The sequence below is a fragment of the Sarcophilus harrisii genome, chromosome 4 (genome assembly GCF_902635505.1).
Source record: "Sarcophilus harrisii chromosome 4, mSarHar1.11, whole genome shotgun sequence".
NCBI lineage: Eukaryota > Metazoa > Chordata > Mammalia > Dasyuromorphia > Dasyuridae > Sarcophilus > Sarcophilus harrisii.
The window spans coordinates 417,547,097-417,572,197 of record NC_045429.1 but is presented as its reverse complement, the minus strand read 5'-3'; the positions used below and the strand labels follow the sequence as shown (position 1 = coordinate 417,572,197).

The 25,101-nt window shown below is 32.5% G+C and overlaps 1 protein-coding gene across 1 annotated transcript in view; it reads right to left on the bottom strand.

The window, feature by feature from the left end:
• SYCP1 (synaptonemal complex protein 1) overlaps nt 1-25,101 on the bottom strand; it is an 88,961-nt gene that overhangs the window by 20,858 nt on the left and 43,002 nt on the right. Inside the window, exons 18-24 of the mRNA XM_031967350.1 lie at nt 23,239-23,342; nt 12,415-12,532; nt 10,022-10,092; nt 8,116-8,197; nt 4,424-4,486; nt 777-839; nt 577-639 (exon numbers count right to left, since the gene is read on the bottom strand). Coding sequence (XP_031823210.1) covers nt 577-639; nt 777-839; nt 4,424-4,486; nt 8,116-8,197; nt 10,022-10,092; nt 12,415-12,532; nt 23,239-23,342 — 564 coding nt within the window. The remainder of the gene's footprint in view (nt 1-576; nt 640-776; nt 840-4,423; nt 4,487-8,115; nt 8,198-10,021; nt 10,093-12,414; nt 12,533-23,238; nt 23,343-25,101) is intronic.

The window sequence follows — 25,101 nt, the reverse complement described above, 5'->3', positions numbered from 1 at the left end:
AGAATCTAGTTCAAAGACAGCCTCAGAATCTTAAAGATTTGCCTTTGACAACAACAGCAACAAAAATTGGCAAGGTTGAACCAGAAATACAAGCTCAGTATTTTTCCCATTAATTTATGGAGCATTTCCATATTTCCTCAAATAACGTCAGTAATCTAGGTGTGCTCTTAATAACTAATATTTTGTTTTCTAGAAAATGTGATACATTACGATTAAAAAGTTATATATTATGATTAAAATGTTTCCATCGTTCCAAAATACAATACTTTTTGATAGATATATAGCAACAATATAAAATAATGGACAGATACGTGATTTCACTGATACCGTGAACCCCCAGTGTGAATATTCTCTTCACTGATACACATCCAAACTTCCCTGCAACCAAAAGTCTTATATAATGGCCTAGAGTACTACTGAGAGGGTAAAGTGACTTGCATAAAGTTAAAAAGGCAGGATCTGAATCTAGGTTTCTCTGACTCTAAGGCCAATTGTCTATACAGAACAACAAATAAGTACAAAATGTTTATTATTTTACAGGACAATTTTTTAAAATTACAAGATGAAACTAAATACCTTTATCTCATAGGTGCTCAACTGTTTGTTCTCTGCCACACTTTTCTTTTTTAAGGCTTTATTCTGTAAAATGATAAAAAAGGATTTTTATTGATATCATTTTACACTGACCTAAGAATTGTGATAAATAAAATATTGTTTTTTAAATTACTGTTGTAATAACATATTAAATTTCTAAGCTTTCTATGAATTTAGCATACCTCTTGCTGTAGTTCTTCAAAGGATTTGATTTTATTTTCCATTTGTTTTTTTAAATTGTTAAACTAAAAACAAAAAGACATTTTATAGTTATTTTCTACCTTCATTGTGATTCTAGACAATTACTCTATTTTGGTCATTCTCTACAATACTTTGCTTAAAAAGTATATCTTAAAGAATCCCATTAGATAACATGAAAAATGAATTAAAAGTGTCAAATTTACAAGATTAGGGATATATATATACAGATATAGATATATCTATATCTATCTATACACACACACACACACATACACACACACACACACACACACCTAATAATATTATTATTATTCAATCGTTTCAATCGTGTCAAACTCCTTATGACCCTATTTGGGATTTTCATTGCAAAGAATGATTTACCATGTTTTTCCTTATATGTATGTGTGTATATTACATATGTATTTGCACATATGTGTATTTTACATGCACACTAAATACTAAGTGTAGCTGCCTTGCTGCTACAGTATGTGTAATATATGTTTTTTCATTCACATGATTTTTCTACTATGAATGTTTAGATCAGTGCCTTTTAATTAGTTGATTTTCTCTAAGGAGGCTTCTGAGCTTTCATGAAATCATTATAACATTTCCTTCAAAAAGCATCTTTGTAAGGGTAGTTAGGTGGTACAGTGGATGTAGCACCAGCTCTGAAGTCAGGAGGACCTGAGTTCAAAACTGGTCACAGACACTTAACACTTCCTAGCTATGTGACCCTGGGCAAGTCACATAACACCAATTGCCTCAGCAAAAATTTTAAAAAGCATCTTTTGAAGTTACATAAAATATCACATTGGCAAATATCTTAGGTAAGCATATATCTCCTTGTTTTATACTTCACCTTTTGTTGACAACCAATCACAAGGTGAGAACAGTCATGTAAGTAAATTGTATTTAAGATTTTAATGCTTGATATTTGTGAAATATGTATAGAAGAATTGCACATGTTTAACATATAATGGATTACTTGCCATCTGGGGGGAAGGGAAAAGAAGGAAAAAATTTGGAACACAAAGTTTTGCAAAAGTAAATGTTGAAAATTATCCATGCATATGTTTTGAAAATAAAAAACTTTAATTAAAAATAAATTTTAAAAAAGATTTTAACGTTTGTCTAAGAGACACATTGTTTGAAGATAGCTTTCAAGATTGTATTTTGTTTTACCTAGGAAAACATTTTTAAATATATCAACAAACAGGGTTATCCTATATTCTCTAAAACTGAGCTTAATTTGTGACTATGACAATATGGACTGCTACAGAAGATCACCTGCAAAAGCTAGCCTATTCAACTCTTTGTTTTTCCACAAAGATGTCAAAGGACACCAGGACCATTGATTCTAGAGGATGAAAAAGTAATATATGGGTATCAATAGTTGTTCAACTCTTTGTGACCCTGGGCTAGACTCTTTTTTCTTGGCAAAGAATGGTTTGCTATTTCCTTTTCCATATGCATATATCACATATATGTGTGCATGTGTGTGTGTGTGTATATATGTATGTATACATGCATGCTAAGTACTAAGTGTAGCTGCCTTGCTGCTACAGTATGTGTAATGCATGTTTTTTCTAATATGTAATTTTTCTAATACAAATTCAAATACAAATGTCATCTTTTTTAAAAAATGAAAGTCACATGATACTTTCTATTGTTTGGAATCTTCAAATGAATAGATTTGGGTAGCAAATTTGGTAGTAATTTGGGTTAGATAGCATAGAGGACAAGGAAACAGGAGGACCTGAGTTCAAATCCAACTTCAGATACTTAACACTACACGTAATCGTGAGCAAGTCAATTAACCCCAATTGCCTTGCCAAAATAATAATAATGTATTTTCAAATGTCTTTAAAATTGGCTATCTCATTGATTAAAAAATGCAAATTAAGACAACTCTGACATATCACTTCAAACTTCTCAGATTGGCTAAGATGAAATGTAAAGATAATGATAAATGTTGGAGGGGATGTGGGAGAAGTAGAACACTAATGCATTGTTGATGGAGTTGTGAAATGATCCATTCTGGAGAACAACTTGGAATTATGCCCAAATGGCTATAAAACTGTGCATACTCTGATCTAGCAATTTCACTAGTAGGTCTATATCCCAAAGAGATCATAAAAGAGGGGAAAGAACTGATAAATGCAAAAATGTTTGTAGCAGCTCTTTTTGTAGTGGCAGAGAACTGGAAATTGAGTGGATGTCAGTTGGAGAATGGCTGAATAAGTTATGGCATATGAATGTAATGGAGTATTAATGTTATAGCCTGCAAAGACATATGAAATAATACTGAGTGAAATGAGCAGAACCAGGAGAAAATTATATATGGTAACAAGATTATGTGAATATCAACTGTAATGGACTTGCATGGACTTGGCTCTACTCAACAGTGTGGTAATTCAAGGCAATACCAATAGTCCAGGGATAAAAAAAAGTCATCCACATCCAGAAATGAAAGCATGGACACTAACTGTGGATTGAAGCATAGTATTTTCACCTTTTATTTGTATGTTTGTTTTTTCTTCTCATTTTTTCCCTTTTGGTCTGATTTTTCTTGCACAACATGAAAAATATGGAAATATGTTTAAAAGGATTATACATATTTAATCTATATCAAATTGTTGTCTTAAAAGTTATGAGGGAGAGATATTTGGAACACAAAATTTTACAAAAATGAATGTTGAAAACTATCTTTACAATTATTTGGAAAAATAAAATCTTATTGAGAAATCTAAATATGTAAAGAAAAGTGACTACATTAAAAATTGGGAAATTTGGGGTTTTTTAATTCAAAATTACTTTGTAGAAGGCACTAGGGATAAAAATACACACAAGAATAATAAAGAGCTTACATTAAAATAAGGGAAGACTACATATAAAGAGGTACTTAACTAGGGAGAAAGAGAAGGTATCTGTACAGAGACATGATGAGAAGACTGTAGAAAGTTTCAAGGAAGCTAAACCCTCACAAGACATGGCAAATAGTTCACCAATCAGAACAGAGAGATCCAGAAGTACAATTCAAATTTCTCACAGGATACAAATCATCTAAGAGTAGATCTATGGTAAAAAGACTTGATTTGACATTTTTCTTCTTTTAATACCCAATTGTGTGATCTAGGGATTCTGACTAGGTTGTATGAGTTAGTTATCCCATGCCCATTTTTAAAATAGAATAATTAATAGAATTGTGTTGTTATCTTACAGTTCAGTCTTTCAAAGAATGAAGTCTGGGATGAATTTTCTTTTAATACAGAATACTCTTGAGAAAAATAAAATACTCTAGGTCTTAGTCCCTTGATTTTAGCAGAAAATATCTGCGACCATGGGAGACATAAGCTCTCTTCTTCATCATTTAGTTCAGCCTAGGGGGAAATGGTTAGAAGAGATAAACCGTCTTCACTTGCCACAAGGCACTATCTCTCCTGAACTACACACAAATTAGAAATATTGTCTTTTGTCCCATGCAAAACTATAATCCTAACATTAATTATCCCACAAAACAATTATCTTTCACAAATATTTAATAGAATAGTTAGAAATTTTTGGAAAGGTTTAAAACCTTAAAATGATAATAGACTTTATTCTCCAAAATGTATAATTTTAATCATACCTTGTTTTCTAATATCTTTACAAGCTTATCTCTTTTCAAAATTTCACTTTCAATGCTTCTGGCCTGGAAAAAAAATGTTTAAAAGTATAATGTGAGAACACACATTTTATTAAAAGTTTTTTTTTCCCCATTTGTAGCCTCTATCATCCAGTTTATATATAATCTCAGTTCACTATTCAATTTTATTTTATCAACTTTCCTATTTTATTTCTATATCCTTCCTCCCGCCCCGAAAAAAAAAACTGCCCAAGTTCTTTCATGTTTCTTTAGTAAAGTAACAATCCTAATAACCTAACTAGTGGACAAGTTTAGAACTTATTTAGAGAACAAGCATAGAGGGAGAATCAGATCAAAGTTATGATAAGCTTTCCAAGACCAAAAGCACCAGGATCTACCAGAGAGGATGAAGGGGGTAACTTCAAAATTAGTTCTAGATATCTTGAAGCCTAGGGGAAAAAAAAACTTCACAAGGACAAGAATGTGCCTTTCTTAAATATATACCCCATATCAGGAAACAAAACAGGATCTAGAAGCTTAACTTTGCTCTTCTCAACAATGCAGTAATTCAAAATAATTCCAAGGGATTTGTGATGGAAAATGTTGACCACATCCAGAGAAAGGACTATAGAGTCTGAATGTAGATCAAAGCATACTATTTTCACTTTTTTTTTCTTTCTATTGGTTTTTCCCTTTTATTCTGAGTCTTCTTTTACATGTCTAACTAATGTGAAAATATGTTTAACATGATTGCACATGTGTAATCTATATCAGATTGCTTGCTGTCTTGGGAAGGGGGGAGAGAAGGGCATTAAGAGAAAAAAATTTTAAACTCATACTCTTACAGAGATGAATGTTGAAAACTATTTTTTACATATAATTGGGGAAAAAATAAATGCTATTAAGTAAAATAAAAAATTCTTAAACAGAAGCTGAAAATCCTAGTAACCTTAACAACCCAATTCTAATAATAATAATAATAATTGCTAATGACTAGCATGCATTTTATACATTTTAAGATTTGCAAACTGTAAAGTACATGCTATTATTTTCACCATATTACAGATGAATCCAGAAGATAGGAGGACAAATTCGAACGTTATATTAATCAGAATTTCAGAAGGTGGGAGAGAGGGGAGATGGTAGTCACTGAATTCCAGGAAATTAAGGACAATTTTCTGGACCACAGAAAGGGGAAAATCCTAACCGCATATGTCCAAGGATTATGACTGTTAAATTTTAGAATTATATCCTGCCTGTCACTAGCTGTGTAACCTTGGGCAAATCATATAACATTAATGGATCTCAGTTTTCTCATCTGTAAAATGAGGGGTTTAGACTAGATAGCCTTGAAGATCATTTTCTGCTTCAAATTTATGATTCCCATACCCTTCGATCATAAAGATCTCATCTCATTGATATTGTTCCCCCTAATAATGCTAATAACCCATACATGCCTTACCCATCCTGAGCATCTCTTAGCCATGTCCTCCCATAAATCAAGCACAAGGGGTCTACCCAATTTTCAGGGGAACAGGACTTACTTAATTTCTCTTAATATCTCCAAGACTACCAATGAAGTATGCTATCCATCCGTTGGGTATCCTGCTCACCACATCTTTTTTTAATCATACATTTCTTTGATAATATCCTTTACTTTGATTCTCCTTCATGCTTCCTTCTTTGTTATGTTTTACAACTTGCTCATAACTACCACATGCCTCTCCACTAACCTCTAAGTGATAGTCAATTTTAATTCTTTAGAAATCTACAATCTTTAGAAACAACATGGGTAGAATATATGTATTTTTAAAAAAAAAGGCCTTCATCAGGTAGAACTTTGGAGATATTAAAGAAACTTTACAATTTGCCTTTGACAATTCATTTTTTCCCTATTTAATTTTGGGCCATTCATTTATGTATGATATATATATATATATACACACATATATATATATGTGTGTGTGTGTGTGTGTGTGTGTGTATGTACTATTACTATTATGACTGTGTGTGTATATAAAAACTATCTAAATGTTGTTAACAATCTAAACAATAGAAATTCTTATTCACTTGATTTTTTCTTCTGAGAACAAATTCTTTAAAGATCATAAGATCCTTATCATAGGATAAATTTAGAGCTACAAAGCACCTCAGATATCATGTAGTTCAACCCCTTCGTTTTACATATGTTTTTATCTTAATATAACCATTAATGGCTCCTGGGAAGAGAGAGGGGAACCCCGCTTTCAGTCTATTATTCGCAGATCACCTCTCTTCTTAGGTCTCTCCAGGAGAAGGCAAAATAAGGGGAAAGTTTTTTTTTAAGTGTTGATCACTTTATAGTACAAAGAGGTGACTCTTCCCACAAGAGTTCATCCTTCTAAGTGTACAAAACAACACAAAATATGATATAAGCAGCCACAGTCACTGAAACAGATCTCCAAGGAGACACCCAGAAGTGGTTCCAAACCAACTAATTCTTTCTGAAGCATCTCCAGACTCAGAAATAAGCCTGCATTTTCTTTTATAATCTTAATAAAATACCAGTGGATATAGTCATATTCTACAACAAGAGGTACTTTCAGAAACAAAGGTTTACTGCACTGTAATAACAAGTTGAATGGAGAAACTCCTCTTCACTCCACTGAGGATCTATTTACTAATTTACTAATTTTGGAGACCTTCCTCTAGCTCTTCTGTTTTGTGCTTACCAATGTAATACTTGAATTATTGACTAATAATGGCTCTCTCTTGTTGCATTACTGACCTACTTCCTGTGGAAAGAATGCTTTATTATATTGTTTGGAAAAATTATTATAAATGTATAAATCCAACATTATGATTAGAAATTGCTTGTATCCAAATGTTGCTTAACTGCAGTAACTGCCCAGGAATGAGGAATGGTTATGAGAGATATGGTTACAAGGAATGGGTTCTCCCCATGTCCTGAATCCACCTAAAGCATTCCTTTTTGGGGTCCCCACTCAGGATTTGCTTTGAGTTAATTAAAGCTTGTATTTGGGATTCCTTAAAGTTGATACATGTTAACATACAGAAACTTTTGTCAAAATTTTATATAATGGAAATCATCTAGAACCTGAGAAAGAAGACACCCCTGATTTCTGGCTCACTCTCCTCTGTCCCTTCTCTCCTTCTCTCTCTTTCCCTCTTGCTAATGACCTAATAAATTTCTTTCTAAAACTATTTAAGATTTAGGGATTTGTCTCATGAAAAACTCTTCCAATTTTGATGGTTTTTATACAATTTCTTATGCACAAGTCATCAGTGGTAATATGCAATAAATCATATACTCTCAATATATTTCTCTTCATTGTCTTTTGGGTCACCTATAATTTTGATTCTCCCAAGTTTGTAGTATTCCATGATTTATAGTTATTTAAGGAGTATGTTGCTTGATTCTCTTGAAAAGTGCAAGAGAAACTGGCTATCAAAGGGTTCTGATGAAAGTCTTTTGTTAAATTGAATAAAGTCTGTCCTCTGTCTCATAACTTTTTAACTTGAATGTTTGCAAGGGACCTAAAAATCCCTGAGACAAAATCCTAACGTTCTTAGTGGAAACTCTAGTTGGAGGCATAAGTTACAGATATTATTACTGAAAAGAGTACTCAAAGTAAGTCCAATTTTGTCATGTCATGGGCTAACCAACTGACACAAGTACTACAAATATAACATACATTTTCTTCACTCTTGTTCAATTTAGTTTCAACTTCTTCATTTTTTTCTTTTAACTCCACTTTTATAGCATCCAATTCATTCCTATAGAAATGAAAAAAGGTAAAACTGCAATTAGGATTTTTTTCACGTTACTACTATTGTCCTTCACTAGGTTGTTTTGTTTTGGTCGAGTCTGGCTTTAATTGAAAATCAGGCATGATTTAAAAAAAAAAAGTTTACTTACATTTAAAATGAGATTTAATTTTTTTTTCTTTTCCTAAACCTCAAATTGAAACATTTTTTAAACAAAAAAAAAACATTTTTCCAGGAAAAAAAAATTGATCTCTAGCCAAAGAGATGAGAGCCTTTTTCTCATTTTCATTCATAATTTATTAGTTTAAAAACATTATTGCAAGTTCATTATTTCATAGGAATTATTAGGATTAGTTACTAATGACTTTCAATAAAGCATTGTTTCTTGAAATTAAAGATAATGTTATTGACATAAAGATGTACATTCAAAACTATGGTTTCAAAATCATGATAGGATGTAGTGGGCCTCATCCTTTTGCATGTATCTAATTTTCTTTATAGCCAAAATATTTAGCCACTGATTGTCCTTGTCTCAATGGTTGTTTTTTTTTTCTTACAATGGTTACTATGATAAAATCCTAAATAGGTGAGTTATCTTTTATACAAAGGTAACTGGCCAATATGGTGGTTAAACTTGTAGTCTAAAGCATCAATGGTGCTTTCTTTTAACCAAATGAATATTCATGTTTTGTATAACTGAAAATATGGATGTTTCTAGTTCATAAAAATATGTATATGAAACTACTTATTTTGTCTAACATTATGCAGACAAGCATAAAATAACTGGGAAACATAATTTGAATTATTCTAAGTTGCAAAGCAAAGAACAATTGCTATAAATGAACTACAGGTTTTTTCTTTAATTTTAAATATCCATTTTTCTAAAAGAAATAAAACTGAAAGTTAGCCATTATTCTATAATTTCAAATAGTCCAAGTTATGTCTATTTATCAGTAAACAATGCTAAAACTTTACTTTTTTTTTTTTTTTTAGAATAATAGTCATTCCCAATTTCCACAATTTTCATTTTGAAAAGGATTAGGACTCAGATGATTTTACAATCTACATAGTTATATATTTAAGGCCATAATCCTTTATACAAAAAAAAATAAAAATAAACAAGAAACATTTTACTTTGAGGACAGCTTGCTATGAAAAATAATTTTACTTCTCATTTCTGGGAGGTTACATTAAAGCATACTTCATCTCCCCTAATGTCTTACTCCAACACAAGGTCACTCACTGCATCCAGGGTCATCTTATGTCGACTATCTTAATCTATATCTTGCCACTGGACCCCAATAACTTTGGAGCAGAAAGTGAGGATAATGACTTTACACAGCCCTTCTTCACTCAAATCCAATTCACTTGCATGTCATAGCATTAACTCCCTCATGTCAAGATCCTCTTTAAGCACAAAGGACAAACAACTCAAATACATCCTTGCAGTCCAGGTTCTTAACTAATAGAAAAGCATGAGGTCTGACAAGTAGATTCTCCTATCTGGAAAGCCTTTGAGTAAAGAATTAGTAATAGATTTTAATCTAAGAACTAACCTAGCTAAGAGAGATTCATCACCAGAACTTGTTTACTGAGTAATGATTTTTTTGAACCACAGAAAATCACAAAATTATCTATATTAAGGCATGGATATTTTGCATAGATAGGGAAAGAACTAACACTAAGAAAGAATAATTTCTTTAAAGTGTTGAAGTGTAGCTCACATAAAATCAATATGAACTATAATATACTAACAGAAACATTGTTAACTTGCTAAATTAAAAGGTAATAATAATATAAGCCCCAAAATATTTAGCCACTTATTTTCCTTGCCTCAATAAGTTTTTTGTTTCTTCTAGATTTTCAATTTGCTTCATCATCTTTTCTTCTTGCTTTTTGCTATCCTAAATAAATAAATAGTTGATGTTAGACAAATTATTTCACATATATTTTAAAAACAAGTTTTAAAAACATTAAAATCACTCTTATTTGAATAAAATTCAAAGTATCAATTTTCCTTTTTAACTTGTTCATATTTCCTCCACAACCCTAATAATTCCTTCCATTGAAATCCTACCCATCTTTTGAAATCTTGTCCAACCCTCAAAATCCAGTTCAAATACTAATCCACACCAATTTGCCTGGAAAGTAGAACAGTCAAGAAAATGATACAAGGCTGAAAAGGTTGGGTGGCCCCATACTTTAAAAAATCCTCAACACCCAAGAAAAAAACTAAACCTTATTCTGTAGACCTCCTAAAAGCTTTGAGCAGAGGCATAGAATGACTCCATTTACATATAAGAAAAATGATTGTCATAATGATTTGAAGGATAGTTTGAAGGAGGAACTAGAAACATGAAAACCTGTTGAAAGGCAATTACAACAGTCCCAGTGGTTGATAATGAGGGCTTAAACTAGAACTGCTATAATAGAAATGATCAGGTAGGTATGAATATTAGAGATAATCTGGAAGTGAAATAGCATGACTCAATAATTAAATATTAATTCAATAAGCATTCATCAAGTGTCTGCTATGTACCAGACATTATGCTAATACACCAAGAATATAAATATGTTGTCTATTCTAGAGTATCAAAAAACAGTCTCTGCCCTCAAAGAGCTTAATTTTTTTTTTTAGGGGAAACAACATGTACACAGGTAAGTAAATATAAAATAATATTTTTAATGATTTCCATTGCAGAGGGCACTAAAAAATAGAGATAAACAGGATAGGTAGGTCTCATATAGGAGGTGGGATTTGAGCTGAGACATGAAGGACACTAGAAATTTTATAAGTTGGAAGTGAGGAGAGAAAGTATTGCACACCTGGTGGGCAGTTTATGCAATGCCTCAGAAATAGGACATAGAATGTTACTCACTGCAAACATTAAACAGGCCAGTATCTCTAGATCTTATCGTATATAAAGAAAAGTAATATATAATAAGTATGGAAACATAGGCTAGAGTCAGATCATGAAGGGTTTTTAATATCCTTCAAATGCATTCTTTGTGGTAGCAAAATGAGAGGTAAAGAAGAGAAAAGAGCCAAAAGTAACTTTAAAGTTCCGAACAGGGGAAACAAGAATGAGTAGTGGTGCCATAAAAAGATGGAGCCAAGTTTAAAGAAAAGTTTTAAGGAGAAAGAAAGTAAGCTTGATTTTGTACATACTGACTTTGAAATGTGTTTAGAAAGGTTCTATAGGCATTTGGAAATGTGAATCATGAGTACAAGAGAAAGGTCAGGACCAGAGTTAGAGATTTAGGAGTATTTGCATAGAAGTAGAAATCAAAAACATGGGACTGAATGAGATTGTCAAAAAAAAAAAAAACAAAAAAAAAACAAAAAACAAAAACCTAAGAATCTCGAGAAACACACAAATTAATGAGCAGAAATAGGCTGAAGAGACAAAGAAACATGGATAGAAGAACAGAAAGAATATCAGGAGTGAATTCATGATCAAAATCAGACTTATCCTTTATACTCCTCTACATACTCTATCTAGTCTCTATCTCCCAACACCCAGCACTTTGACCAGCTACCTCCCCAGACTCAGAATACTCTCCTGCTCATCTTTATTTCCTAGCTTGCCTGACTTCTTCAAGTTCCAGCTAAAATCTTACCTTCTACAGAAAGCTTTTTCCAATCATTTAAGTTCAATAGTGTTTTCTCTCTGCTGTTTATTTCCAACTTATCCTATATATCACTTATTTATACATAGCTTTGCATGTCTTTCCCATTGTAGTCTGATCTCTTTAAGAAAAGGGATTATCTTTTTTTATATTCTTAACATTTAGTGTCTTTTACGTAATAGATGTTTAGTAAATGGTGAGTGACTGACTTTGACAATTAGATCAGAAATGTAGCAGGGCATAATGGAGTAAGGAGCTTGAACTCAGCAAGTAATGAGCTTAATTCTTGCCTTTAACATTTAATTAGCTGTGAGATTCTAGGTACCTCAGGTAATTCTCTAAGACTTTTTATTAAGTTATAGATGAGTTTAAATCTGTTTCAGGGTTTGTCATGCTAATGAAACCATAGATCTTTAATGTATTAATGTAAAATTAGATTGATTGATCGATATCTATAAACTTCACCCAAACTTTTTGCCCATTTTTACTGCCAATCTAAAAAGAATAAAAGAATTTTAGAGGTAGGTGAGATATCAGAGATAATCAACAATTCCATCTTTCAAATTAGAAAAAGGTACTTATATTTATAAACTTACATTAATATCTTCTTGCAGTTTCTTAGACTCTAGGGCTGTAGTCATTTTTTCTTGTGCCATTTGTTTGTTTTCTACTGAAAGCTTTTTTAAATTCTCAGTTAATTCAATACTTTTTAGCCTATTAAAACATAAAATGAATTAAATGTATTATGTTATTAAATGAATTAAATGTATTATGTTATTTTATTTTCCCACAATTTCATGCCTTCCTTTTCCCAATTTAAAAAACCAAACAAAAGCAAGCTTTCTATCCAGTGTAATTTTTCACCCCATAGCCTACTTTACATTTAATTTTTTTTCTCCATTACATGCATTAATGTTTGTTTTTTAAAATTTTTATTTCTAAATTCTCTACTTTATCTAAATATATCAGAGATAGATATTTAGATAGATAATACATTGCAGTCATACAATACATTTCCATAATAGCCATGCTGCAAAAGAAACATAGGTGAAAAATAAAAATAATAAAATTTGAAAAGTTATGTTTCACAACCAACAGGATGATTTCAGAGAATCCTGGAGACGCTTACATGAACTAATGCTAAGTGAAATGAGCAGAATCAGGAGATCATTATACATGGCAACAACAAGATTATATAATGATCAATTCTGATGGACATGGCTCTTTTCAATAATGAGATGGTTCAATGATGAAGAGCCATTTACACCCAGAGAGAGGACTATGAGAACTGAGTGTGGTTCACAACATAGCATTTTCACTCTTCTTGTTTGCTTGCATTTGATGTTGCTTCTCTTTTTTTCTTGTGCAGCATGATAATTGTATAAATACATATACATATAATGTATTCAACATATATTTCTACCATGTTTAACATATACTGGACTACTTGCCATCTAGGGGAAGATGTAGGGAAAGGGGGAAAATATTGGAGCACAGGGTTTTGCAAGGGCTAATGTTGAAGAATTGTCCATGCATGTGTTTTGAAAAATAAAAAGCTTTAATTAAAAAAAAGAAAGAAAGAAAAGTTATGTTTAAATCTACATGCAGACTCCATCAGTTGTTTTGGGTTTTGGTTTTTTGGGGGGAAAACAGCATTTTTCACCATAAGTCCCTAAGAACTGTCTTGGATCATTGTATTGCTGAGAATAGCTATGAGAATCATAGTTGATCAACATACAATATTGCTGTTAAGGAGTACAATGTTGTCCAGGTTCTGCTTGTTTTGCTTTGCATCAGGTTTCTTCTCAGGATTTTCTTTTTTCTTTTCTTTTTTTTTTTTTTTTTTTTTTGCTGAGGAAATTGGAGTTAAGTGCCCACAGTCACACAGCTAATGTTATGTGTCTGAGACAAGATTTGAACTCGGGTCCTCCTGACTTCAGGGCTGGAAGCTACCCCATTTTCAGGATTTTCTGAAAATAACTCCTCTCATCATTTCTTATAGCACAATAGTATTCTATCACAATGATATAACACAATTTATTCAGCCATTCCCCTGATGATGGGCATCTCCTCAATTTCTAATTATTTGGTACCATGAAAACAACACTGTAAATGTTTTTGTACATATAGGTCCTTGTTATAGGCCAGAACTCTGACCTTAAAACAAGGATTCTTACTAGGTGCTGATTCAGTGGAATTGATGAAACAATGATTTTTACCATAGTGCTTAATAATTAATAGTTCTCTAAGTTCAGTATGACTGATTTAATCTTACAACAAATAATGGTTTCCTAGTGATATAATGATTGGTTTATACTCAGTGTAGAGCATATAAGCTAGGAGCTTTAGCCAGGTTTATTCAAAGAGAGCAAGGGAAGACAAGCAGACTGGAAACTGAAGCACAAGCCCTTGGACTCAGATTCATTCATCCCATCTCACACCACCTTGGTGGCAGGCTCTCCTCCTTCATTTTCTCCACTAAAACCAAAACTCCAGAAGGCCTCTAAAAAAGCTAGCTGAAGCCCCAGGCAAGAAGACAGAACTTTGAAAAAGGTAATAAAGGATTTGGACTTTAACCCCTGGCTACTCTTGTGGTGATTACTCTACTGAAAAGAAGGTTTCCCCAGAGACCACCAGGAAACTGAACAAAGAATATTACAGGTCCTTTTCATTTTCCTTTGAACTCTTTGTGGTACATACTTAGTAGGACATTTCTGGGTCAAAGGGTTTGCACAGTTTTATAGCTCTTTGGGCACAGTTCTAATTTGTTTTCCAGAAAAGTTGGATTGGTTCATAACTCCATCAATGGTACATTAGTGTTCCTATTTTTCCACATGTTCTCCAACAATTATAATTTTCCTTTCCTGTCATATTAGTCAATCTGATAGGTAAAAGGTGGTACCTCTAATTAGTAATGATTTAAAGCATTTTTTCATATGACTATGGCTTGCTTTGATTTCTTCTGGAAACTACCTGTTCATATCCTTTGACCTTTTATCAATTGGGGAATGAGTCTTATTCTTACAAATTTGACTCAGCTATATTTGAAATACCTTTATCAGAGAAACTCTGTAAAAAAAAATTTCCCAGTTTCCTGCTTTTCCTTCTAATCTTGGCTGCACTGATTTTGTTTTTTGTTTTTTTAATTTCACACAATGCTATAGTGCTGTCTCTTATTTGACCATAAATTCTTCTCTTATCCATACATCTAATAGATAAAATATTCCATGTTACCATAATTTGCTTATATTACTTTTTATGTCTAAATCATGTAGTAATTTTGACCTCATATTGATATATAGTGTGAGTTGATCCATATCTAGTTTCCATCAAACTGATTTCCAATTTTCTCAGAATTTTTTGTTAAATAATGATTTATTATTTAAAAAGATTGGATCTTTGGGTTTGTCAAAAACTAAATACTATGGTTATTTACTGCTCTGTTTTGCATACCTAATCTATTTCACTGATCCATCACTCTTATTTCTTAGCAATTACCAGATTGTTTTAATGATTACCATTCTATAACCCAATCTGAGATCTTGTACTGCTGGGTACCTTCACTTTTTTTTTTCATTTATTTTCTTGATATTCTTGACCTTTTTTCCCTCCAAATACATTTTATTATTGCTTATAGCTCTTTAAAATAAAAATGTTGGTGGCTTGATTGATATGACACTTGATAAATCAATCAATTTAGGTAGTTTTATTATATTGGCTTAGGATGAAAAACGAGCAATTAATATTTCTCCATTTGTTTATATCCAACTTTATCTGTGTGATAAGTATTTTGTAGGGGCAGCTACGTGGCACAATGCATAGAGCACCAGCCCTGAAGTCAGGAGGACCTGAGTTCAAATATGCTCTCAAACACTTAACACTTTCTAGCTGTGTGACCTTGGGCAAGTCACTTAACCCCAATTGCCTCAGCAAAAACAAAAACAAAAACAACAAAAACTATTTTGTAATTATAGTTCCTGAATTTTTCTTGGTAGGAAGATTTCTAATATTTTATACTCTCTAGTTAACTGTTTTAAATGGAATTTCTCCATCTCTCCCTGATGAACTTTTAATAATATAGAGAAATGCTAATGAATGAGTTTATTTTATATTCTGCAACTTTGTTGAAGTTGTTTATTATTTCATTTAGTTTTTTAGTTGATTCTCTAGAATTCTCTAAGTACATTACCATATTATCTCCAAAGAGTAATAGTTTTATTTCCTCATTGCCCAATTCCAATTCTTTCAATTTCTTTTTCTTCTCTTATTGCTATAGCTAGCATTTCCTTGCTTCATACCCTTGTTCTTATTGGAAATATTAATAGAATATTTTAACAGTTCTTGAACTGAAAGGCTTGAAAAGAGCAATAGTAAAGTTATAAACTACTTTTCAATATAACCACTTCAAATTTTTTTCACTATCTTCAAGCCAATAACTTTATCCACTGCCCCCTTTTTAGTAGTATTTTTAGTAGACAACTTTGCCAGCTACTTAATAGAAAAATAGAGTCCATTCAAAGATATAAGATCTTTCAACTCTCTTCCCATACCTTTCAAAGCCTCTATATATTATCTAACACTAAGGTTTTCAGAATGATTACATTATACAAAAACTCATCACAAAAACTTTATTATGTAGAGATACTATAAGTATTATTCTCAATTACAGAAGCAGAAACTGATGTTCAAAGGTGTTAACTTGCCCATCATCATACAACTAGCAAGTATTAGAAGATATGAACATACATCTACTTGACTAATTCTAGCACTCCTTCTGTTATATTATTCAGCACTTCTTTCTTGCCAGGGATATCTCTCCCAACTGTACCCATGATCCCATCCCATCACACTTCTTTTCCTTTCATCTGTCAGTCTCTCTCTTACGAATGCTCAATCTTTCTCTCTCCTGGCTCCTGCTTTTTGACCTTACACATCTCCCCATCCTAAAAGAATTTTCTTTCCTTGCTCTACAAACTACCTAGATTTTCACCTTAATCTGTCTCAACCTTTTCATTGTTAAACATCTAGAAAGAATAGTTTACATTGAGTACAAATTTTATACAACTTAGAAAACTCTGTACCTCAGGTTCAATGAGGCTGTTTGGGGACAATCAATTATGTACCTCATAGTTTAATAATCTAATATATTCTGTTTTGCCAGACCATAAAAAGACACATACCTAATAATAACTTAATTAAGATATAAAAGAAAATAACAAGAAATTAATAAACTTTATTTTTAAAAAAAGTCTTTCTCTGATTCTATGTACAAATGAGTGTTAGTCAAAGGGAGATTTTATGAGGGCGGGAAACTGGGGTAGAGTCAATTGTGGCCCTGATGTCTTTTCAATACACAATCAGCCAGCATGATATTTACTAATTTCTCAAGGAGTAAGAATGGAATTCAGAGAAATAGCTTGGTAGCTATAGAACCATAAGAATTTTGCCTAGATTCCTCTTCATTCCTACTTATTCCACAGCTCTGACAATCTCTCTTTTTTAAAATTTTGCCTCTAAATTCAATTCTGTGCTCATAGCTTCTCTTAAATGTTCTGGACTTCCACAAGCAAATACCAGTTGCCTTTCCTTTCTCTTCTTCCCTTTCCAAGTTTCCCTCCATGGTGCAATGAGGAAAACAACCCAAAACAAAACATTGAACTTGGAGTTATAGGATCTGAATATGAATCCCAGTTCTCCCACCTATCTGAATCTGGTCAAGTCATTTAACTTCAGACTCAAATCTCTCTCATCTGTATAATATTAATTGTAATATTCTCTCTAAAATGTAATCTTCTCTGTTGAGGTTTTCTTGGGGTCTCTGGAGGCAGCCTTAGTTTTAGTTCAGTAATCATCCCAAGTGCAGCCAGGTGTTAAAGTCCAAATCCTTTATTTTCTCCTTCAAAGTCTGTCTCCTTCACTTGGGGCTCCACTAGTTTTTCTGGAGGCCTATCTCTCTCCTTGGTTCCAAGAGCTTGAGCTCCTGCCTGCCTTCTCTGGTTTCTGAATCTCCCCAACCAAATCCTGGCTGAGGCTCCAAGAGCTTCTAGTGCACTTGTCTTTCTGGCCCTTAGAGTTTCTTGCTTATATGCCCCACACTGAGCATACACCAATCATTATATCACTAGGAAACCATTATTTGTTGTAGGATTAAATCAATGCTAAACTAGATTTAACCATTGTTTCCTCAATTCCACTTAGTACCTTGTTTAAGTTCTGGACCATAATATCTCCTTGTAGGATTAAATCAATCATACTGAACCATGCTAAATTAGATAACTATTGTCTCTGTATCAATTCCACTGACTTAGTACCTTGTACGAATTCTTTGTTTCAAGTTCAGAGTTCTGGCCCATAACAAATAATAGATAACATTTATACAATACTTATTATTGTTGAGTAATTTGTTAATCACTTTACAATTATTTCATTTGATCCTCACAACAACTCAGGGATATAGATGCTATTGTTATCCCCGTTGTACAGATAAGCAAACTAAGACAAAGAGAGTTAAGTGACTTATCCAGGTAAAATATCTAGTAAGTATCAGGACTTCATGAATTAAGTCTAATACTCCACGTAGAAGGGTGGTACAATGAAGAAAGTGCTGGACTGTAATTAGGAAGACCTGAGTTCAAATATAGCCTCAGACATTTAATAACTGTAACTCTAACCAAGTCATTTAATTTCTCTCTGTCTTAAGTAATTGCTCCTAAACAAATCTTGAAAGAAGGAACTCTATACTCTAATACCAGTATTTGCTTGTTCAAACAAGCAAAAGTTATTTTAAAACTTGTATGGAATATGATTGTTCTATTAAGAAATGATCAGCAAGATGACTTCAGAGAGACTTACATGGACTGATGCTAAGTGAAGTGAGCAGAAACAGGAGATCATTGTACAGGGCAACAAGATTATATGATTATCAATTCCTATGGAAGTGGCTCTCTTCAACAGTGAAATGATTCAGGGCAGTTTCAATGATGTTGTGATGAAGAGAGCCATCTACACCCAGAGAAAAGACTGTAGGAAGTGAGTGTGGATCACAACATAGTATTTTAACTCTTTATGTTGTTTGCTTACATTTTGTTTTCTTTCTCATTTTTTTTTTCCTTTTTGACTTGATTTTTCTTGTGCAGCACAATAATTGTGGAAATATGTATAGAAGAAGTGCACATATTTAACATATATTAGATTATTTGCCATCTAGGGGAGAGGGGGGGAGGAGAGAGGGAAATAATCTGAAACACAAGATTTTAAAAGAGTGAATGTTGAAAATTATCCATGCCTATAGTTTGAAAATAAAAAGTTTTAATTAAAAAAATTATCCATGTGCATATATATTTTTGCTGAAGCAATTGGGGTTGTGACTTGCTCAAAATTACACAGGTAGGAAGTGTTAAGTGTCTGAGATCAGATTTGCCTATAAGGAAAAACTCTTGTAAATAGATCATACAATTGTACCTTATTTTAAAAATATAATATTTTTTCCTCAATTACATGCATTTTCTTTAAGTTTTTGAGTTCCAAATTCTCTCTCTCTCTCCTTTATTCCCGTCTCTCCCCCTGAGATAGCAAGCAATCAGATATAGATTATACATGTGCAATCAGGTGGAATCATGTGAAATATTTCCATATTAATCACTTTGTACAAGAATATTCTAGTAAAATTTTAGAAAGGAAGGAAAAAGGAAAAGGGAAGGAAGGAAGGGAAGAAGGGAGGGAAGGAGTAAAAGGAAGAAAGGAAAGAAAGGAAAGAAGGGAAGGAAGGAAGAAAAAGAAGAAAGGAAGGCAAGGAAGGAAAGAAAAGAAGGAAGGGAAGGAAGGAAGGAAAAGAAGGAAGGGAAGGAAGGAAAGAAAAGAAGTAAGGGAAAGAAGGAAGGAAAAGAAGGAAGGGAAGGAAGGAAGGAAGGAAAAGAAGGAAGGGAAAGAAGGAAGGGAAAGGGGAAAGAAGGGAAGGGAGGGAGAGAAGGGAAAGAGGAAAGAAAGGAAGGGAAGGAGAGAAAAGTAAAAAATAGGATTCTGATAATACCAGTTCTTTCTTTGGAAGCAGATTTTATTCTTTTGTTCTTTGTCTTGGAACATTTATTGCTGAGAATAGCTAAGTCATGCACAATTCATTGAACAATATTGCTGTTACAACATACAACATTATCTGGTTTTGTTTACTTCACTTTGTATAAATTCATGCAATTCTTTCCAGGTTCATCCTGCTTGCTATTTCTTATAGCCCAATAACATTCCAACACAATCACATATACAACCCCCAATTGATGGTCATTCCTTTGACTTTCATTTCTTAATCATCACAAAAAGAGCTGCTATAAATATAACTGTATTTTTTAAACAAAAAAGAACAATTTAGGTGGTGAAGTGGATAGAGCACCAGCCCTGAAGTCAGGAGGACCCGAGTTCAAATCTGGCCACAGACACTTAACACTTCCTAGCTGTGTGACCCTGGACAAGTCACTTAACCCTAATTTAACCCCAATTGCCTCTTCAAAAAAAAAAAAAGTTAACATGAACAGGTCTTCTTAAAAGCCATTTCTCCCAAAACAGGGACACACTTCCTCCTACATATGTAAGATCCCTGGGTTAAAGTGGGCTCAGGTTTAGAATGCAACAATAATGAAGCACACATGGAGAAAACACATAAACTCGCAACTCTCGATTACTAGAATTTCTTTTTTTTTTCCTTTTGTGAAGTCCTCATGAAGTTCTACTTAGTTATAATCCTCTACTGGACTAAAAGGACGGATGCTTTTCTAAAGTCCATAGCTAAGATACTTCTATCCACCATGAGGGGTTTCACTCACTGAAGCTATTACTGTCCTTAACAACTGTCTTTTCCACATCTGACTACAGACACTTCTTCTGTTATTAGTCACAGTTTTGGCTCTATTAACCACCATTATCTCTTCCAATAACTCTTGGGATCTTTTATATCTCTGATGAATTTCCCAAGCTTACATAATCATTCTCTCCTCCTCCCCAATTTCCTCTCAAGGTCTTGACTACAGATTCCTTCTCTACAACACTGGCATGCTCCTAGAATATGTAGAATTCCTAACTGGCTTTGCTGTTTTATACATAGGTCCATTTCTTTTTAGCAATAGTTTCTTTTTAGCAAATCAAAAATATTTCTTGTGTGACTTTATCCAGTGATCAAAACACTTTATTTCTCTAACACTGATTTAAGAATTTGTTTGTAACTTATTAAGAATTTCTTTGAAATTAATTTATACTTTTTTTTCAATTAGTTGTCTGAAATTTCTACGATTACATTAATTGGTATGGGAATAAAAATCTCACTCTTAAAACTATTCTAATCATTCATTCTGATTGTATATTTTGGCCATTAATTGGGAAATGACCCATATTTTTATAGATTTGACAAAGTTCTTTATATATTTGAGACATGAGATCTTTATCTAAGAAACTGTAAAAAATTTTCCTCAGTGTTCTGCTTCCCTTCTAATCTTGGTTATATTTGCTTTTATTTGAATAAAAATTTTTTAATTTTTAATTTTAATTTAAAAAATCAAAATTATTCATTTTATACTTATCTTTGTTTATCTCTTGCTTATTCATAAATTGTTAGCTTATCCATAAGTCTAAAAACTAACAATAAGTTCCATGTCTTTATAATTTTTTTGCATTACTCTTTCTATATATGTCTAAGTCATGTATTCATTTTGACCTTATCTTGGAAAACTATGTAAGATAGTGTGGTCTATGCCCAGTTTCTGCCATACTGCTTTCCAGTTTCCCAACAATTTTTTACCAAATAATTAATTCTTAAATAATTCCAAAATCTTAAATTTTTACACTTGTCACACGCAAGTTCTTCCCATTCCCATTCAAATTTATAATCGCTATTTGTGAATTTCTCTTTATCTTATTCTTACTATTTTCCTTCTCAGCCCCTTTTCCCTGTCTCAGTTAGCTTATCTTTTCTCCTTCCCCTCCTATTCCTTATTTTACCCAGCACTCTATTTTCCCCCTAATCTTGAAATCTATACACCCTTCTAAAAGTCCATTCGACAACCTCACCCTCATCCCCCAGTTTTTATCACCTCTTTATAACTTCAGAAGACTTCTACACCTTTCTGGATGAACATGTTGTTCCTTCTTCAACCCAAATGAGTGTAAGATACATTTATCATCCCTCTACACCACCTACTTCCTCTGTTGTTCTTTTTATGTCTGATTTTTATAATTGTTCCTTTTTACTTCTTCCTACCCAATTTTGTTTTTTAGAATCCTTCATCATACACAATTTAGCCACAACCTTTCTCTTAAACTATCAAACACTATTCCCTTTCGAACTTCTGCTATTAAAAACAAACTGGATTGCTCACTCTTTCTTCTTTTCAACCTGTTCTTTTTTACTTCTGTACCTTTGTTCTTAGTGTCTAGAATGTATTCTCTCTCCTTAGCTCTAACATTCATCTGCTAAAATTCTTCCTTTCTTTTAAGTCAAGGGCCACCTTGTCCATGAACTTCTCCCATAGTCCTCTTGGTTGTAAGTGATATTTCTGTCCTCATATTGTGCATTTACAGAGACCTCTCCTTTGGTATTATTTTCTAATTTATATTTAGATATTTGGTGTGCATATATTCCCATTCTAGCTTGTAAACTTTATAGAGCAAAGGACTAGGTAAGATTTCTTCTTTGTATTCTCAGTACTTAGCACAACATCCTACACATATTAGGAGCTAAATACATTGCTTTTTTCTCAATAGCACTAAATTAAACTGAATTGAAAACCTTTTTGTTGAAATGTAAAAAGAAGAATTATTAGCTGCTATTCACATCTTTTCAGTTGTTCTTATATCAAGGTTGTGAAGCTAAACATAAAAAGTTTATTAGTGTTAGGAGAAGCAGCCTGGTTTACATGTGGTAGATTAGCTGGGAATTTAAGGTCATCTATCTCCTATACTCATAGGAATTATCTTTAAGAATACTATCCTTGTAACATAAAACAACAGTCATGTGTGTCTGCGTTATTCCATTATTTAAGAAGCAATATAGATAGACAGATAGATATTCATCTAATTATTCATGTAAGTTTATCTAGGTTGTAGTTTATGAGAAATATTAGAGAATAGTAAAAATATGGTCTTGGAATCAGAAATAACTTCATTCAAGGCATGTGTAGAACCCATTATAGCTAAGTCACCCTAGGGTCATTATATAATGAAGCAGACTTAGCAAGTCATTTTACCTTCTCAGTGCCCCAGATTAAGATGATATGTGGTATGCTAATATGGTAAGAGCAAGTGCTCATCTGCATTCATATAGTGTCTTTACCCAAAAATCCTAATGAACAAAAATCACAGATCCAATCTTTCCAAGATGGTTTAAAACAAAACTTTAGGAGAAAATGCATGTGTGGTTTATCTATATATATAAAACATACCTCTCTTGTTCAAGTTCAGTTTTAAGTTCTGCAACCTGTTGTAAGTAATTTTGTTCATTTGTAGCAGTTTCATTTAATTTTATTTCCAAGTCATGTACTTCTTTCTAAAAAAGAAAAATATATATAAACATATAGAATCTGGTTTAAAAATGTTTTCATTATTAAAATATGATTACAAAAGTAGCAATACAATGCAACTCATCTGATTAATTAATTTCAGGTCTTCAAAGATCTATATCTTCAGAATGGTTATTTCCCTCCAGTGATGCACATCACAACATTTCCATGCCTCAACACATGGTATATTATAAGTTGTAACAGAAAAATTAAATTGACTTTCAGCCAGTCTGATAATGAGCTTATATAAAAATGATTTGGGCTGTGTGTGGGTGTGCCCATGATAGCTATGCTCACTTCTCTCCTGACTCTGGACTTTTATACAGATTCTTCCCACATTCTCATCCCAAATCTCCCTTTATGTGTCATTTTTCCCTTTAAATTCCTTGAGGGTAGGGACTTTTTTCTTGTGTCTATTTTTGTATTGTTAGTACTTCATAATGTGCCTGGCATATAATAAAAATTTAATAAATGCTTTGTCTTTCAATTTAGGCAGATCTTCACTACACACACACACAATTCAGCATTAAGGTATGTTCAAATACCTTCCACCAGCTTTCCACTGTCTCCCAGAATTTGTGCAACTAGCACAATATGCAAAAATACACATTATACAGAAACTCTATTCCATAAAATAGTATCAGAATAGATTATGTATATTGTACAAATGTCATATGAGATTTTATAACTACTTTGAAATTCATACAGATAAAACATTGGAATTTTTAAATAATAAGCTTTGAAGATTATATTTATGGAATAGTACTTTCATTGAACTGAGATGTTTTCATTAAAAGTAGTCCCCTACATGGCTCTCTTCAACAATGAGATGAACCAAATCAGTTCCATTTCTTCAATAATGAATAGAACCAGCTACACCCAGCTAAAGAACTCTGGGAAATGAATGTGAACCACTACATAGCATTTCCAATCCCTCTGTTTTTGTCTGCATGCATTTTTGATTTCCATCTCAGGTTAATTTTACATTATTTCAAAGTCTGATTCTTCTTGTACAGCAAAATAATTGCATGGATATGTATACATATATTGTATTTAACATGTACTTTAACATGTTTAACATGTATTGGTCTACCTGCCATCTGGGGGAGAGGGTGAGGGGAAGGAGGGGAAAATTTGGAACAGAAGATTTTGCAAGGGGCAATGCTGAAAAATTACCCATGCATATATCTTGTAAATAAAAAACTATAATAAAAAAGTAGTCCACTAATAAAATTGCAATCTCATTCTTCCTGTTTTCTCCTAATATTTTCATCGATGTTATCCTCAATGTATAGAATATTTTCATAAAGAGAATAATATGTTCATAGAGAATAAATATGTTCATGGGCCAATCACTGCTGATATTTTTTTCAGCCACTTTTTTAAAAAGTAAAAGTATCACCTATAATATTTCCTATTCCTTTAGAATTTCCTATCTTCTTTTTCTTTTTAGGCTATCTCTTATCTATCTATCTTAAATTTATTCTGTCTCTAGTATAGATTTTTTTCTACATATATTTAGTCAGGAACAGCCTATTCATGCTAATTTCAACTTTTTAAATGGCATTGTCATTTCCCTACAAAGTACACCAAGTATTGATGTAATGTCCAAATGTGGTGGCTCTGTTAGCATTACCCATCTCACTCTCAACAGATCACTACAAAAATATTTGTTTTATTATGCTTTGAATTTGTCCTCTTTCTACTTTCATCTACAAATATTCCTCAGATAATTAGGGTTAGTTG